The 16,929-nt window shown below is 43.3% G+C and overlaps 1 protein-coding gene across 1 annotated transcript; it reads left to right on the forward strand.

Moving 5' to 3' along the window:
• Positions 1-7,571: 7,571 nt before the first annotated feature.
• On the forward strand, positions 7,572-13,899 carry neff1 (neuronal intermediate filament family member 1). The gene is made up of 4 exons (XM_069683879.1): positions 7,572-8,495; positions 10,785-11,102; positions 11,253-11,377; positions 11,977-13,899. The coding sequence occupies exons 1-4, from the start codon at positions 7,749-7,751 to the stop codon at positions 12,338-12,340; spliced, it is 1,554 nt and encodes a 517-aa protein (XP_069539980.1). The 5' UTR covers positions 7,572-7,748; the 3' UTR covers positions 12,341-13,899.
• The last annotated feature ends 3,030 nt before the right edge of the window (positions 13,900-16,929 follow it).

Raw genomic sequence — 16,929 nt, forward strand, 5'->3', positions numbered from 1 at the left:
CTAGCATGATAGCACTGATGCTACTGCTACCATTAGCAATGTGTTAGCAGTGATTGTTGCATTGCAATGCGGCAAATTCATATTGTTTGGTATGCCTGTGTGTGAGAAGTTACAATGCATGCTGGGAAAAATTTTATGGTAAATGGACTGTACTTTAATTGGTGACGTGAAAGGTTGTCTGTCTCTATGTGTCAGCCCTGTGATTGACTGGCGACCAGTCCAGCATGGACCGCCGAACGCAGTATGCAGTACATAGTATATAGTACGGCTTTTTGTACACCACCTATGCCTTGGGAGCAGTTTGGGGTTCAGCACATTTAGCATGTGACTGTAGCAGTCAGGAATCGAACCCCCAACCTTCTAATTGAGAGACAACCATCTCTACCGCTGAGCCACAGATGAGGTTTGGAATCACTTTGTGAATCAGATCATCACTTTGACTTTGCTAGTCTGGACTACAGTTACACAGAATTTTGTATACTTTTACGTTTTAAACTTCATTTAATGAATGAAAAAATAATACATAAAAATTTTTATTTTACATAAAATAATTAGTACAACTATCATCCATAATTTTGAAGGAGGACAAATGTCTCTCCTGATACTGATTGAAAAAAGATCTATAAGTAGTATGTGGTACAAATCACTTTTCATATGCAAATGAGCGTTCATTTAGACACTAGTAACTGATACGATCTGAGCCTGCCTGGATTTCATCACCTGAAAGATACAGTGTGACTCCATGTCTGATCATGATGTGCAGGAAGTGGCTGAGTGACAGCCTCGCACCATCATCCTCCATCACTGCTGACACCTCAGATCAAGAGATATTGTGTGTGTGCGTGTGTGTTTGCATTGCACGTGTCTGTATGTGTGTGTGATAATGTGTGTGTGTGTGTGCAAACAGATGGAGCAGATCACGTGCATGCAGGAAAGAGGGGTCCCTGGGGGCCGTGGTGAAGAGTGCACATCAGAAAAGATCAGTGCATCCAAGATAGAACAAAAGCGAGCGAGCTGAGTGGCCTGCTCGTGACACGTAGTAAAGCTCTTCACAGAAACCCTCGCTCAGTGCTGTGAGTAACACCTGGCGTATCAAAGCACCAAAGGGAGACGAGTTTCAAAGGAGCAGGGCTGCTGGAGAGAGTTCTGTATCAGGGTCTCCGTGGAGATGTGGGAAACTCACAGTTATTCTGTGCTGTTTTATATGTAGTGAAAAATAAGGCCATTCAATGATAAGACATTACATTTAGCTATCAGTACATGTGGTGGAATAACGTCTTCCATCCACCTGCAGCTGGTTGGTTTTAAACATTTTACTTGCAGTACTGAATGCAATGAAAATGTAATTATACAAACTACATTGGTTGACCCCACTGACTTCATACTCAATGATACTGTTTTAATTCTACTTCAGATTCATCTGGTTGTTGAGCTGCATCTAAACAGCCTAAGAGTGCGAGCACAGTGTTCTCAGTGTTGTGGCTGTGCTCGCAGCAGTGGTTGAGACATTACAAGGAGAGTGAGGTTAGAGTAGCAGGTAGGAGGGGTATGGTCACTCTGTTAGCATCCCAGGACCAGATAAATAACTGTGTTCCCTTCCCACATGCAGAATGAGTGACTGCATGTTTTTCACTTCCTGCCAGCAGATCATATTTGCAGTTTTTCTGAAATTCTGAAATTGTCTTATTGCAGAGAGCTAGATAAGAAGACTGATTCCACGCCCATGCCTGCACACTAATTATTAAGCTAAAGCCAGCAACTGATTAGCTTAGCATAAAGATTGGCTAGTGGGGGAAACATCAAGTTGGGCTCTGTCTAAAGCTTGAACTTACCAGAAAAAGGTACACTGCAGTCACCAAATAATTCATAGCCTATAAATGGCCCCTTATAGCCACTGAGTTTTACCCCACTATGCTCAGTATAGTCATCATCATCATCATCATGAAAATCATTAAGGTCAGAGGTGTTCATAAAGAGCTGGGTCTTCAGCTTCTTCTTAAAGGTGAAAGGGACTCTGCGGACCGAGTGGAGTTTGGTAGCTCGTTCCACCACCGGGGGACGACTGAGGAGAAGAGTCTAGTTAGAGACTTAGGGCCCTGTTGAGATGGGAGTACCAGGCGCCTTTCATTGGCAGAGCGTAGTGGGCGGGACGCACTGGAGACCTGGATGAGGGCGCTCAGGTAGGCAGGAGCTGTTTTTGTTGCTGTTTTGTAAGTGAGCAACAAGGTTTGAATTTGATGCGAGCGGTGACTGGGAGCCAGTGGAGGGATATGCAGAGGTTTGAATGCGCATGCAGGAAGGCCTGCCAGTAGGGAGTTGCAGTAATCAATGCGCGATACCACGAGAGCCTGTACCAGCAGTGGATGTTGTACAGGGCAAATCGACATATCCGAGCAATCGAGGCCACATGAACCTTAAAGGTTAGCTGGTCGTCACTTGTGACACCCAGGCTCCGGGCAGACTTAGTGGGTATGAGTTCAGTTTGTCCAAGCTGGATGTGGTTGTTAGCATTAGCAAAGCTTGTCTCGCTTGGGCTATCCTAATGCAAAGATATACGTATGTAGGCCTATCAACACTTTTTTGTCATTCTGTTTATTTCTTTTGATTTCTTGAATTGTCACAGTTATGTAAGCAGGTGTTTGTTGTATTAAAAGGCCTTTTATTTATTGATTTTAAGCTTATATTTTATCCACAAAAAATTCTAGGACCACCAAATTTAGGGGCCTGGTGGCTTGTGGGGCCAGTGCTTAAAGGTAGACAACATTCATCTCCCAGTACATCTGAAGCTCCCTTAATAACACTTTAGATCATGTTTAATAAACCTGTTTAAAGCTTTAGGTGTAAAAAGTTCTGTTATTTCAAGTGTTATGTGTGGGAGTATTTCTTAGCTGGGAGCAGTGACTTCCTTGAGTTGCAGGACAACCTGACATTAAAAATAAAACTTACTGCACCATGAACATTTTTACATTTCTTATTGATATGATTTATATACAAACTCCATGAGAAGATTTCATGCTTTCACAGCTCACTGTATCATCTTCATCATCATCCACCTGTGAGAGCAACACAACACAATTAAACCCACATACTAAAACACAAAACAGGCAACTTCCTGATCCCAGTCCTGCTCCTCTGATCTCTCAGCCTCCGCTGCACAGACATTTTACACATCTTTGACACTGTGACTCAGTCCGCAGCGAGTCTGCAGTGAGGCTGACCTCAGTTTAACAGAGAAAACATTCACTCATATGAGAGCAAGCTCCTCGATGTGACGGGCCGGACACCATCCAGAGGCAGGAGAGTGAAGCGAAAGATTCTCCGACTTGGTTTTAGCTCCAAAAGGCCCCAAACACACATTTTACTGAAGCTAACTACAGATCATAGTCGATTCAGCAGACCCTGAATGCACCATTAGTTTTCTGTCTGATCTAATCTCTTTCCCTGGATTCTATTCTACAGATTATCCACAGCAGCACACATAGTTCTTTCAACCACCACAATACAACCTGTGCTGCTGAATGAGCAGTTTAATCAATACATGTTGTATGATGTGATCATTTTATGGTAATCTGGAACTCATAATGACTTTTTATTGACGCTGTGTCAGTTAGGTTGATTTAGATCGATGGTCTCTTTGGAGGCTGTACTTCATGTCATCACTTGGTTCTCCAAACTCCCCGTGTTTTCATGGATCTTTGTTTTTATTCCCTGAAGAGAGAGAAAGAGTCGCCTGCAGCTGCAGTGAAAGTTCAGGTCGAGCAAAAGTTTTTGTTAATAAGTTTCAACTGTGAATCTTCTCACCGTCAACTCTTCGTCCATGTTGACTATCAGAACAAATATTATGAGCGCTGCTAAACCCACAGACACAGTGAGGACCCTCCACCAAGCTAAAAACAGAGAAGCAGTTTGTTTCAACCTGAAAGAGAATAGAAATACACACGTTCGTCTGTAGTTTGAAGAGAAAGAAAAGAGAAGAATAAATTATTTGTAAAACACGGATCACTTAAATCTCAATTTAACATTAATTTAAGTGTGCATGTCTTTGAAAAGGCATGCATTAAAACCCCAAATAATCATTATGGATACAGGGCTAATATGTGTGGTTCCAGTAAATGTTTATGCTAACAAGCTGAGGTGGTGCAAAGGAACATTTTTTCCTCGTCTAAATTACACCACTACAGGTCCACATTCTGGTTCTTCCCAGAGCTTTAATCCTCATGCTGCCGTCAACATGCGCAGAACAAGTAACTGCAACAATAACTGAAGCATCTGCATTCTTTGGATGAACAATATATGCTGTTCAAACCTGTGTAAAACTTTAAACATGCAATTTAATGATTTTGGACACAGAAACAAGGCCAGAGTCTGAGGACAAACCGCACTCTGTTATTAAAGCAAAAATAAAGACCAACTTGTTTATTGTTGTGTATGTGTCTTGAGGTTGTTTGAACATGTTTTTATATTGTTTTAAAAATGTTGTTATTGTCATTTGAATCAAAGTCAGGCCCTTTGATTAACAGTGCTTTATAAATAAACTTATTATTGTCTTTATTAAATTCAGGTAAGTCTAAGGTTATTTTTACTGGTCCAAATGGAACTTCATTAGTGATTGTGTTTCATTTAATTCCTATAGTAAGTAAGGCCAGTGAAATAGTGTGCATAGTATAAGGGCCCTGAATCTTATGGAAATGCAATGTAGCCAATGTTACAAGCCAGTGCTTGTCCTATAATCTCATGTCAGTTTCTTACCTCTTCACACACTAGATGTTTTTTTCCCATCATACCCCTCACCAGGTCCATCATTTGTCATCACCATAAACCCTGGCGCTGTCCTCTCTGTCTCTGCTGGGGTAACAGCGCCCTCTTCCTGTGTTTTCTGACATAGCACCACAGTAGTTCCTGTACAACATGCAGACTTTACCACTGGACATTATGCTTGCAAAAGGCTGCTGCTGAAGGCTGCCTACTATGGTACTATGGTCTTGTTTGTTTCCTTACACAAGTTGTTACTACAGATTCAAAGACACTGCGAAAGGCAGCAGCACGTCGAACTGACAGTCAGTTTATGATTCTGCAGTGGAACCGCCAGCTTTTTATTGCAGCTGATGGGATGCAGCGGCTGACAGTGATTGAGGATTTGATGGCATGTATAACATGTATAATAAGTTAGATAAAGGAGGCACCTGCTCTGTCACTGTGCTGTTTGGGACGGGAAGCTGAGCCAGACTCATAATGATAGGAATCAGTTCTGGCTACCTGTTCATTCCTGCTGAGTCACTCACTTCCTCCCTCCTCAAAGGGGCCCTGTGTACCAGCGACTGTAAAAAATGCTTGTGCAGCCAGGATAAAGCTACAGGCTCTATCTTCCTCTTTTTCTCTCTCAAACACACACACACACACACACACACACATACATCTATAACACACAGTCAACCTTTAGAAGTGTGTATTCTGCGATGATTGCTCTGTCTTGATAAACTCAACTGTAATCTTGTGTGTGGTCTCATATGTTTTCCACCTCACCGTGAAGCTGTTACATGAGTTGTAGGGAGTTAGCTGTCATCATGTGTTGTGTTTGTATGTCTTCAGTGTCGACGTGCAGCTTTACATCCTGTAAACTAGATGAGTGACCTTGGTGGCTGACCCACACATCACATTCTTCTAATATAGAGCTGCCTGCCGCAGGCTGGTCGGCGTAGATGCATGGTTTTATATCCATTTTATATCTGCTGTCATTAACTTGTTAAATTGTTACCCCGAACAACATCCTCCTTTATGAAGGTAGGATTCATTGTAAGAACGTTTTATTGGATTGCATCAGATTTAGAGAGCTGTGCCCAATACATATTCAACTGATTGCATATATAAGTGAAGGTAGTGGTCACAATATGTAGAAGTTACAACATGAAAGTGGTGCTGTAAGTGATACGCTCAGCATCAGCTCAGGCCTGCTGGAGTCTGAAGGACAACTGATGCTTTAGCGCCCCCTGGTGTCTGTTTGTCTTGTAAAAAAAAAAAAAAAAAGCCAGCATATAGACATGATTCCAGTTTTCTGAAATTTGTTTTAAAATGAACAGAAATGAATAAAAGAAGAATCCAGATATTAGACCAACTCATACATAATCTTTTTATATTTAAAGACACATGTGCAATAATAATAAAAACCTTTGCAAATACACGAAGTCATACTTGCTGAAGAGTTTTTAAAATCATAAAAGACTAAATGAAGATCAGTGATTTATGCTGTTAAATACTTTCTCGTCATGTAAACTTCAGGCCTAATCAGGTTAATAAAATATCTGTATCAAGAATAAACATTTTTATTTGCAGTGGAAAACGTATTTTCACTTTAAAAACAATGTAATGTCTCTTAGTAAGCCATTACCTCAATCATCTTGTAAAACGAGCATCAGAAGCTGTCTGAGGTGATTTAGGACGACTTGGCAGGCTCTCTGGTGCACATGTTGGGCTGTTTTCCAGACCGGCAGTGTAAACAGGAGCACCGAGGCGCCTTGTGAGGTGTGAGGAGGTGGCGAGGGCTGCAGTCCTGTTGGTGGCCGTTCTCTCCTTCGCAGGGGCGTGGTCCGTCTCCTGCCTCCGGCCTGGATCAGCACCAAGGCCAGCGACAGTTCTGCGCAGCGCTGACACACCACTCAGGCCACACAGGACTTTTTTTTTTCTCATTACAAGACTGAACTGAATGTTCTGTTGTGATATCTCACGCTGGCTCAGAATTAATGTATGCATCCTATACATCTGCATACAGTGTAAAGCTGCAGGATCAACTCGTATCCACATGCGGTTAAAAGGCAGTTAAACATCTGACTTTATATGGGGAAAAAACAGCTTTTGCTTAATGTGGGGGCTTCTGATGAGGACTGTTTATGTGAGGAAGAAATAAGTAAATATGTTTCTCGTTTACATAATTTCGTGTTTATGCTGTGATGCAATGTGATGATGACCAACAGGAGGTCGCAGTTCTCTAACTTACAATTTACCCATCCATAAAGGGCTGCAGATGAGACAGGCGATGATGTGTGGGTGCAGGAATCAGACCGCTGTAATGAGTCTCATCCTGTATTCCGATGTTGCGGAGGTCGGGGGGGGATGAGTGCGGCTGGATGCAGACTGCAGCACCAAAACACACTCCGGCGCACAGCTCTATACATCGATCCCATTTGGCATTCTGCTGGGACAGCAAAGAAAAACTGCAGTGACAGTGGACAGTATGGACTGTGGTAACATGAGACAGTCCTGTGGGAGAACATTTACAGGGGAAATGAGATGACACGTGTGATTTTATTATGAAGGGATTTTATTTGCACATCATGAAAGGAAAGCGTGAGTTTGAAACTTAATGAAAAGTGAACTTCAATGGATGCATAAGCCCTCAGGTCAGACAGACCACTTTAAAGTCTGTCTGCGAAACGTGCTCATTCAGGGCTGTGTGTGTTAATGCCTGAGCTACAAGGCAGAAAAGAGGAGCTGCATGAGTGAATTCGTGTCTCCCCAGAGGGTGGAGGCTTTCTGCAAAAGCTTGCAGGTTTCCCCTCATCTTCTGTTGTCCCTGCGTCAAATGATGCGCCGGCTCCTTCACTATAAAAGCACCTGTCCTGGCCAGACATCACTCGCATCTCACTCTCTCTCTCTCTCACACACACTCACCCTCACACTCTCCTGGACTCCACGCACACTCTCTCTCTCCCGTTCAGAGCAGCAGGACCGGACATCACCAAGGTAGAGGAAACATGAGTTACTCCAGCGACATTTACAGCAGCAGCTCCTATAGGAAGATCTTCGGAGATGCCCCCCGGTCCGGCCGCGTGGGTGTGGGCAGCAGCAGCAGCCCGTCCCGCATGCACTCTGCGGGATACCGCAGCAGCCACCGCACCTATGGTTCCCCCTCCATGATGTCCTCCGCCACCTACCGCAGGACAGCGGCGCCCGGCCGCGTCTTCTCCTCAATGCAGGACTCCATGATGGACCTGACCCAGTCCACCGCGGTCACCAACGAGCTCAAGATCATCCGCACCAACGAGAAGGAGCAGTTGCAGGGCCTCAATGACCGCTTCGTGTCCTTCATTGAGAAAGTCCACAACTTGGAGCAGCAGAATAAAGTCCTGGAGGCGGAGGTCACGCTGCTGCGCCAGCGCCACAACGAGCCCTCGCGCCTGCACGAGCTCTACGAGCAGGAGATCCGTGAGCTGCGGGCGCGCGTGGAAGAGCTGACGCACGAGAAGAGCCAGATGCACCTGGACTGCGTGCAGATGAACGACACGGTGGAGCGCGTGAGGGAGAAGCTGGAGGAGGAGACCAGGCTGCGCGAGGAGGCGGAGAACACCCTGAAGGGCTACCGGAAGGACGTGGACGACGCAACCCTGGCGCGCCTGGAGCTGGAGAAGAAAGTTGAGTCGCTGCTGGACGAGATCTCCTTCCTCCGGAAAGTTCATGAAGAGGAGCTGCAGGAGCTGCAGACTTCTCTGCAGGCCACGCAGGTACACCCCCACTGCTGACCTGTGGGCCGTTACACTCACAGGTGGTGCTCCGGTCCACTTGCCAGATTAATTATCCACCATAGTTTGTCTCACACACACACACACACACACACACACACACACACACACACACACACACACACACACACACACTGATATTCCTCCATCCTCATGCCCTTTATGTTTCTATATTACATCCAAACATGTTTTTACCATAAGCCAAAATAATATCAGTCTAATATTTATTAAACCTGATGGGAGATTTTTCCCTGCATTCCTAGTAATAGCCGAGGTAGTCGAATACGCAGGTCCTACAACTGTTTATAAAGCTACTGTTTTTATTTTAGGACGCTTCTCGCTGTAGTCTCGAAATTCAATAACTTGACGTCACAACAGGGTTAGACTTGTAAAGTTGGCTCTGATAAATCCCTGTCCTGTGTGTGCGGCAGACTCCGTCCTCTTCGAAGTGAGAACTGCGCAGTTGGATAATTAATGGCACTGCAGTTCCGTTTCAGCACCACGCGCTGTCCCTCCCTCCCCCTCACATACATTTTGGGGTCTCGAGCGTCCCTGCAACGTCCCGCGCACTCCGTCACGCCCCCGTGCGAACTTTTAAGACGTCAAAGCTAAAAGGGTGTTGTTTTCCTCTACGGGAACAGGAATGCTACTGTTCGTCGACACCGTCTTGTACAGATAATCATTAAACTGTTTGCTCTGTAGGAATATTACGTGAGGATCATGTTACAGGGGCGCCTCTTCAAATATACACTTACTGCAACAAGGTCATAAGAGACTGAGGACATGGCACCGTACGCCGCCATTAACAAGCTAATATTTTGGGGGTAACCGTGATGTTTTCATTAAAGGAGGTGAGGGAAGGGGGCGGAAGGGGGCAGAAGGGGGAGGGAGGGAGGGAGGGGTGGGGTGATGCGGAGAAATATCGCATAATCCAGGGGTGTGGTCGTCCCAAGTGGCAGCAGGCAGCAGCAACCCTGTGGGGTACACTAGCAGTTGTTGTGCATTGTACATTTCATACAAACTGTTTTAACATCATTACGACGGTGAAAATACTTTCACAGTTTGACAAATTAAAACTTTTTTTCTGCCTTGCCCTCACAGCGCTAACAGAAAGCCACTAACACGATCATCAATAATATCGATCCACGTACAAATAAAGCTTCTCCTCGAGGTAATCTGAGTTGTTATGTATGGAACAGCGTTAGAGCTCACCTCGTTGCTAATGGAACAAACTTAAAAGAAGAAAAGAAAAAATATTTAACAGAAAAAGGCAGCTGCAACTTTTCACTGCATCTTCGAACATAAATCAATAAGGTGAATGAGCAGGAGAGTTGAGTGGGCTCATGCAGAGGAGTGATGGTTGCTGGGTAGATTCCTCCTGGGTTTCTCCTCTTCCCTACAGGGAATATAATTGCCATGTAAGCTATTGACAGCAAAGCGTTCTCCAGCAGAGAAGCCTGAGTCAGCAGTCGATTTATCAGTCCTGCAGCAGTCCACCTCACTGGACTGCAACTCGGCTCATCAACACAGCGCTCACCTTATACATATAGTCAAGATTCTTTACTGTCATGTACTCTGCGACAATGTAGCATCATTATCAGTAATAAAATCCAGCTCAGCTAGAATAAAGACAGGTGCATTGTGATGGCTCTATGTCACCAGGAGAAATACAGTCAAACTTTATCACGAGAGCAGAGTGCACTGAAGGCCGAGGAAATGACACCTCAGGCATCTTATATTTGATCATTTTATATCTTTCAATTACATGTTTATTTCATTCATATCTGTGTTTACATAGTAAATAAGCATAAAGAAATATAATTTCTGCTTTTATCAGAGTGTCTGTTTATTGGCTAATAAATCAGGCTTTCTATTGATCCAGGGTGAAATTCGATTAGGGTGTTGCAGGAGCTTCAGGTGCTGTGTAGAGAACAGTCACAGATGTAATTATCTGCCAGATGGATAAGAGAAGCACTAAAGGTATCCAGGCTGTTAGTGTAGCGGTCACGATTTAAACTGGTGGCATTCCAGTCACCATCTTGGTTTTATGACTTTAACTGCCCTTTGCTTGGTGCATTTTAAACTTTAATTACCATGGGATGTAAATAAAACCTACTTAAGTCACATAATTTATTAACAATAAGCAAAACAAATGATTGAAACAGTTTTAGTCTTTCACATTTACTTTCAAATATAACTTCTATGTCTGGGCCTTGTGCTGAAAGACACTCGTGAACAAATGTCTTCTTTATTCCTCTCTCCTGTGTCCAGGTGTCCGTGGAGATGGACATGAGCAAACCGGACCTGACTGCAGCCCTGAAGGACATCCGGGTTCAGTACGAGAACCTGTCTGCCAGGAACCAGGCCCAGGCAGAGGACTGGTACCGCTCCAAGTTTGCCAGCGTGACTGAGGCGGCTGCCCGCAACCAGGACGCCATCAAACACTCAAAGGAGGAGCTGAGCGAGTACCGCAGGCAGGTGCAGGCCCGCACCCTGGAGATCGAGGCCCTCAGGGGCCACAACGAGGCTCTGGAGAGGCAGATCGCCGAGATGGAGGATCGTCATAACAATGAAGTTGGAGAGATGCAGGTATGTAAATGGTACATGATAGTTTAGTTTTGTTAGTAAGGTTTATGTTACCAGGTAAGACTCATTAAGGGAAAACTACTAGACATGGCCAATCCCACTTATTTATGACAGCATGACAAAATGATTATGAGTGTGTGTGTGTGTGTTTAGGATACCATCCAGCAGCTGGAGACTGCCCTTCGCAGCACCAAAGGAGAAATGTCTCGTCACCTGCGTGAATACCAGGACCTGCTGAATGTCAAGATGGCGCTGGACATCGAGATCGCTGCCTACAGGTAGGTCGCAGTAAAAACAATACAGCAGAAATCAGGGATTAAACTTAACTGAATAAGTGTAAACGTTTAACATTTTACATTGTGAAAATCTTAGATCTATTCCCTGCTCATTTGAAATATATATTATGTTTAAGTATATTTAAGTTTTAAGGTTTTAATTGCTTAGACTAGAATCTTACATAAAACTATTTAAGTCATTTTTTCTGTGTTTTTAAGTGTTATTATTGATTAAGTGGATTTTATAATGAGCATTTATTTCCACAACATTTAGTTAAAGCCCTTTTGGACATTAATTCCTGTCTATATCTACACTGTGCATAGTTTAAACAAGTTTAGAAGGAGCTCACATTAACAATCAGTTAGTGTTGTTTGCATATTGATCATCTCTTTCCCGCTGGAGATGAACGAAAGTGACACAATGTGAAACCTTCCGATAATGTACCTCAGCAGCTTTGATAATGTTCAGGTCAAACGTACAGACAGCACTGATACTCCTGTGACATTAGAACCCTCAGGAGAGAAACACTGAGGTAAAAATAGAAACAAAACCAGACTAGAGGTGACATCATCGCCTGTCCCCCGTCTGTCTGTCTCTGCAGGAAGCTGCTGGAAGGAGAGGAGTGCCGTCTCAGTACCGTGGGCGGAGCCATGGTCCAGTCTGGCTACCCCAGCTTCTCCTACATGTCAGCCCGCACCTACTCTCTCGGAGCCTACAGGAAGTCCGAAGCCAAGCCTGAGGAGGAGGAAGAGGAGGAGGGAGAGGAAGAGGAGGAGGAGGGAGAAGAGGGAGAGGAGGAGGGTGAGGAGGGAGAAGAGGGAGAGGATGGAGAGGAGGGAGATGACCAGGAAGAGGGCGAGGGTGAGGGAGACGAGGAGGAAGAGGAGGAGGAAGAGAAGGTGAAGGAGAAGGATGAGAAGGAGAAGAAGAAGGAGAGCCCCGCCGGCAAGAACAGCAAGAGCTAAACTGCTTGTGACGACATCTTCATCATTATCAGTAACACATTACTCATCCCATCAATCACTTCTGTGGATCTGATCACATCATCTCTGTCACACACAAACACACACTCTGCACACTCCAGATGCCTCACACCTTCTGTGTTTCTGTCTGTTTGCTCTGTAAGAAGCGAGTCGTACAAACTTTATTAGATGGAAAAGAAAGGAAGGAAACAGATGGCAGAGGTCGTCATGATTTTACATCACATCATACACGCCGAGAGACGAGGAGAGAGCTAGCATGATGACATGTTTCCTTAGTTTGAATCAGGAGAGGGTTTTTTCTCATCTGAGCAACAATGAATGTGCCATTAATGATCAACGTTCACAACAAGAGCAATCAAAACCTTGAAAGTAACAATATTATCAGCACACAGACTTAACGATAAATGCACAGATCTCGGAGCATGAGTAACAGCCAGTCCAACTTTTACGGTGCTATTTGATTTTTACATATAAAAGTTGGGGAGTACTGCAAGTAAAAGATTAAATCATAGACTGAATCTCTACCAGCTCATTCCTGAATGTAGGCTTCTTACACACTAACACCTGCGTCTATTTGAACTGTAAGTCCACAGCAGGTGAATGCTTTGCACGCCCCATTTTCCTCCACTCCTTTCCGTCCAGTCTCCACTTAGTTCTGCATCTCATCCCACCACGACAAGATGAAATGTACCACTGACCATCCAGGCCCTTTTCCATTTCTCTTTAATTCACTGCACTGTCACAGCACGGCAATAATGGCAACTCGGAGCTCTGAAACAATGTATATACAAATGTGTGAGGTGGGTGGGTGCTGCAGCTTCTCCGCGAGGAAGTGCATCTTTGAGAATGAAAAATGTAGAGTTTAAAATGCCGCTATATATATTTTTTGGGAATATGAATTATCCCCCCTTTGCTTGATTCATTTGTCAATGAAATCAGACATCTCATGAGTTTATTATTTATCTTCTACTTCCTTAAAACCAACCTTTTTCTTTCTTACTAACGTAGTGGTGCTTTTGTTTAATTTAGCTGAAGGAAACGAGTCGAAGGCGAGCGTGGCTGTCGGTGTCAGGCAGCTGATCTTGACGCTGACAGCCCTCAGCTCAGACTGTAAGTGGCAGGTGGGGCCACAGGGGTCATGGTTATATGGTACAGACTGGAATAAAAGGGCTATTTCAACATAACCCCTTCTAGCACTTTGCCCTGAACGGTTTAATGTCACTGCTGTTCATCATTTCATCCCCCGAGCTTTCCTTTACGACAAATGAATCAACCAACGGGCATGAATGCATGGCCTGACTCTTGGAGCTTGAATATCTGCTGGATGGGATAGATTTTTGCTTATTGTGTGTTCAATTAAAAAACTTGCCTTAACCATGACTGAAAGTTAAAATTAAAACATGTCTTCACCTGCATCTCACTTGTTTCTGGGGAGGCTGAGGAGTGCTGACACGCCCAGACCTCTGCTATACAACTGTGACTGTACGTGCTGCTATCTCATGCAGTGATATTTCCTCTCAAAGCCAAATAAAGACATTTATTAACCAAACGTTCACCGTCTCTGTGTCTTTACTGTCTTTAACCTCCCTGCGTCCTCATACGGGGACAGTACACTTTGGCTTCACAGCACCATAATATTTAATTCTGTGAAACTTAGACCCGTTGACCAACCTGTGATCACAAAAGCAAATGACACTGATCAGCGTACATTCAAGATGGCCGTGATCAACATGTGTTACAGTCGGTCTCTACAGAAAACTCACCCAGGTACAAAACCTCTTCAGATTTTATGATTGAAACTTGTTTAATTTAATGCGTATGAACAGTTGTAGCTTGATGTGGCAGACACATTTGACTAATTTTATCAACAGCAACAAGCTACAACACCGTTACGACAAGGTACTCACATGAGGACATTGGGACTTTTTCAATGTAACACAAAGACAATTCTTAGGTTTTATACTTATTAGGTCCTATTAATCCCCAAAAGGTAGGAGAAATTAAAAATGCATACCAAACAAAAGCTCGGGTCTCAGGAGGTTAAATAGGACTGATATTTGTAAATGAAAATATGTAAAATTATATTTTTCCGCTGGTAAAATTTACAGATCTTAAAAGAGACTTAAGTTGTGAGCGGCTGTGGCTCAGTGGTAGAGTCACATGTCGAAGTGTTGAATTAATGTAAGTCATCACAAGAGGGGTGAGAGTATATAAGTTTTACTTCTTCTCACTCCTTTTCGGATATGTTGAGATTCTTTCTGTTTTTTTGTTTTTTGCTTGTTTTTTGCTATTTTAATCTGTTATTCACTTTGTATGTCTTTCTCTATGATTTTAAATTGCAGAATTGTTTGTTTTTATTGACATATTCGAAATAAACTAAATTAGAAGTGTCCTTGGGCAAGACACTGAATTGCTCCCAAAGCATCGTCATCGGGTGTGAATGCATAGATCTGATTGGAGATTGGCACTTAGGCCTCTGCCATCAGTGTGTGAATGTGTGTGACATGTAGTGCAAAAGCAGCTTTGAGTGTTGCAGTCCATTAACCATTTAATTTTCATTTTCAATGTGAAGATTCAAATTTCAATGTTTGTTGCAATTATATAGAAATACACTTCATAGGAAATGGCATGGTACTGTCTGAAGAAGATCTAGACTAGATATGAATGTCATCTTACTCCTCAGTTTGTCGTGCCTTCAGTAGAGGTTAAACATGACCAAACATGGATTAACAATCTATTGAGTATAGTGTTGTAGATATTGAGGAAGTACAAAGCATAGTAATATGGAGCTTGTATATTAAATGAATACATTTGAAGAAATATGTTGGCTATTTGTATGCACAGTGTTGAACAGGTTTCGCTGACAGTATCGAATAATGCAGTTGAGGTTGCTGAAAGAAATTACTCTTAAAGCAAAGCAGTTTGGAGCGTTAGACTCAGGTGTTCAACAGTCTCTCTTCAACATGACATTTAAACTACTTTCAGTTCCTACATACCAACTGTCACTTCAACAACTTTCATCATTCAATGTTCTTACTGACTTAAACTAGGCCTATACTTAAAGTGCTAATCTCAAGGATTTCTGTTTCCTTTTCTTTGACGGCACCTAAGCCGGTAAACGGTAATTGCGGGAGCACACTTCCCAGATATCCAGACAGTGATGGTAAATGGACTGTACTTATTTAGTGCTTTTCTAGTCTTCTGACCACTCAAAGCGCTTTTACACTACATGTCACATGTATGCCCAAGGACTGAGCTACAGCCGCCCCACAGTGACGCATGTGTGACGTCCACGGTTGGCTCCGGTTGTAACTCTTGATTTTCCTTGCAGACGGTTGCTTTCCTTTTTAGACTGTGTGCCTTATTTTTGAAGTTGTATCTGTAGTCATCGATCTTTTCTTTGTTTGTTCAGCCATAGTAGATTATTGTTAACTCGCATCACTTGCAGAGACTGGAAAAAAAGCCGCTAAGCTCGGCCTACCCTCTCTGGCAGACCAACCACTGCTGACTGATGGAAAACACAGTGACTTAACAGACATTTATTTAAATGAAAATCTTTGAGATTATTACTTTTAACTATTTTCCCTGCTAACATTTTATCTGACATCTTACATTACTTTCCTTCAAATGACACTTCTTCTGCTTCCAGAGGTCACATGAAACTGAAACCTCAGCTTAGCTCAGAAGGTGCATTTCAACTTTTATGTCAACCGCTTCTATTGTTAACACTTAAGCTGACAAGTTTACTGCTTTCATTGTTGATACTAAAGTGCAACCCTGCCTGAAACTACACTTAGACTGACACGTTCAGAGTGCCCCCACTGTCAAAGGCTACAAACATCAGCTGTGGTGGTTTGTTGTGACTTCACGAATAAATGATGCGCCTGAATGCAGCAAGATACATCATTGGCCCATGAACACCATCCCAACAAAAAGCAACTATTTTAGGCTTTCTATTACTGGAGGTTGTGCTTGAATCTTAGTCCTGCTTTGTCAACACATCGGCTAACATCAGCGAATTCACATGGTGGCCATTTTTTCCACTGACATCGTGCTCAGGATGGGAAGCTCAAATGTTGTAGGCTCCCCCTGTATTCCAGGTTGTTCGTCATATAAATCAAGGGTACTTGAAAATTGTTATCATTTCACTACTTCTCGAACTGAGCGAGTGAAAAGACAGTGACAGTGAAAGTTTAAAGGAAAATCGGTCCGTATTTCAAAGTAAAACAACATATTTCATCACCCAGCAGCTGCCTTTAGACAACAGCTAATGCTAGCATTCAAGCACTTCCCAGATAACATAACGAACAGTGCATTAGCTAGTGAGTATGTTAACTAGTTATTTGTTAGAAGCTAACATTATCAAGAACAACTCCCAAATGGTATTATTAGCTTTTAGCCACTAGCTAACGGCAATATTATCTAGCAAGGGGCTGGATGCTAACGCTAGCTGTTACCTGACTGTAGATAATTGCTTGTCCAGTGTGTTGTTTTAACTTGAAATATGGCGCGATATCACTCCAGATTCTCACTATCTGTTGCCTTTCAATTGCTAATCAATCAAGAAGTAT

The sequence above is a fragment of the Semicossyphus pulcher genome, unplaced genomic scaffold (genome assembly GCF_022749685.1).
Source record: "Semicossyphus pulcher isolate SPU_LCO1_2020_fin unplaced genomic scaffold, fSemPul1.0.p SCAF_6, whole genome shotgun sequence".
Classification (NCBI taxonomy): Eukaryota; Metazoa; Chordata; class Actinopteri; order Labriformes; family Labridae; genus Semicossyphus; species Semicossyphus pulcher.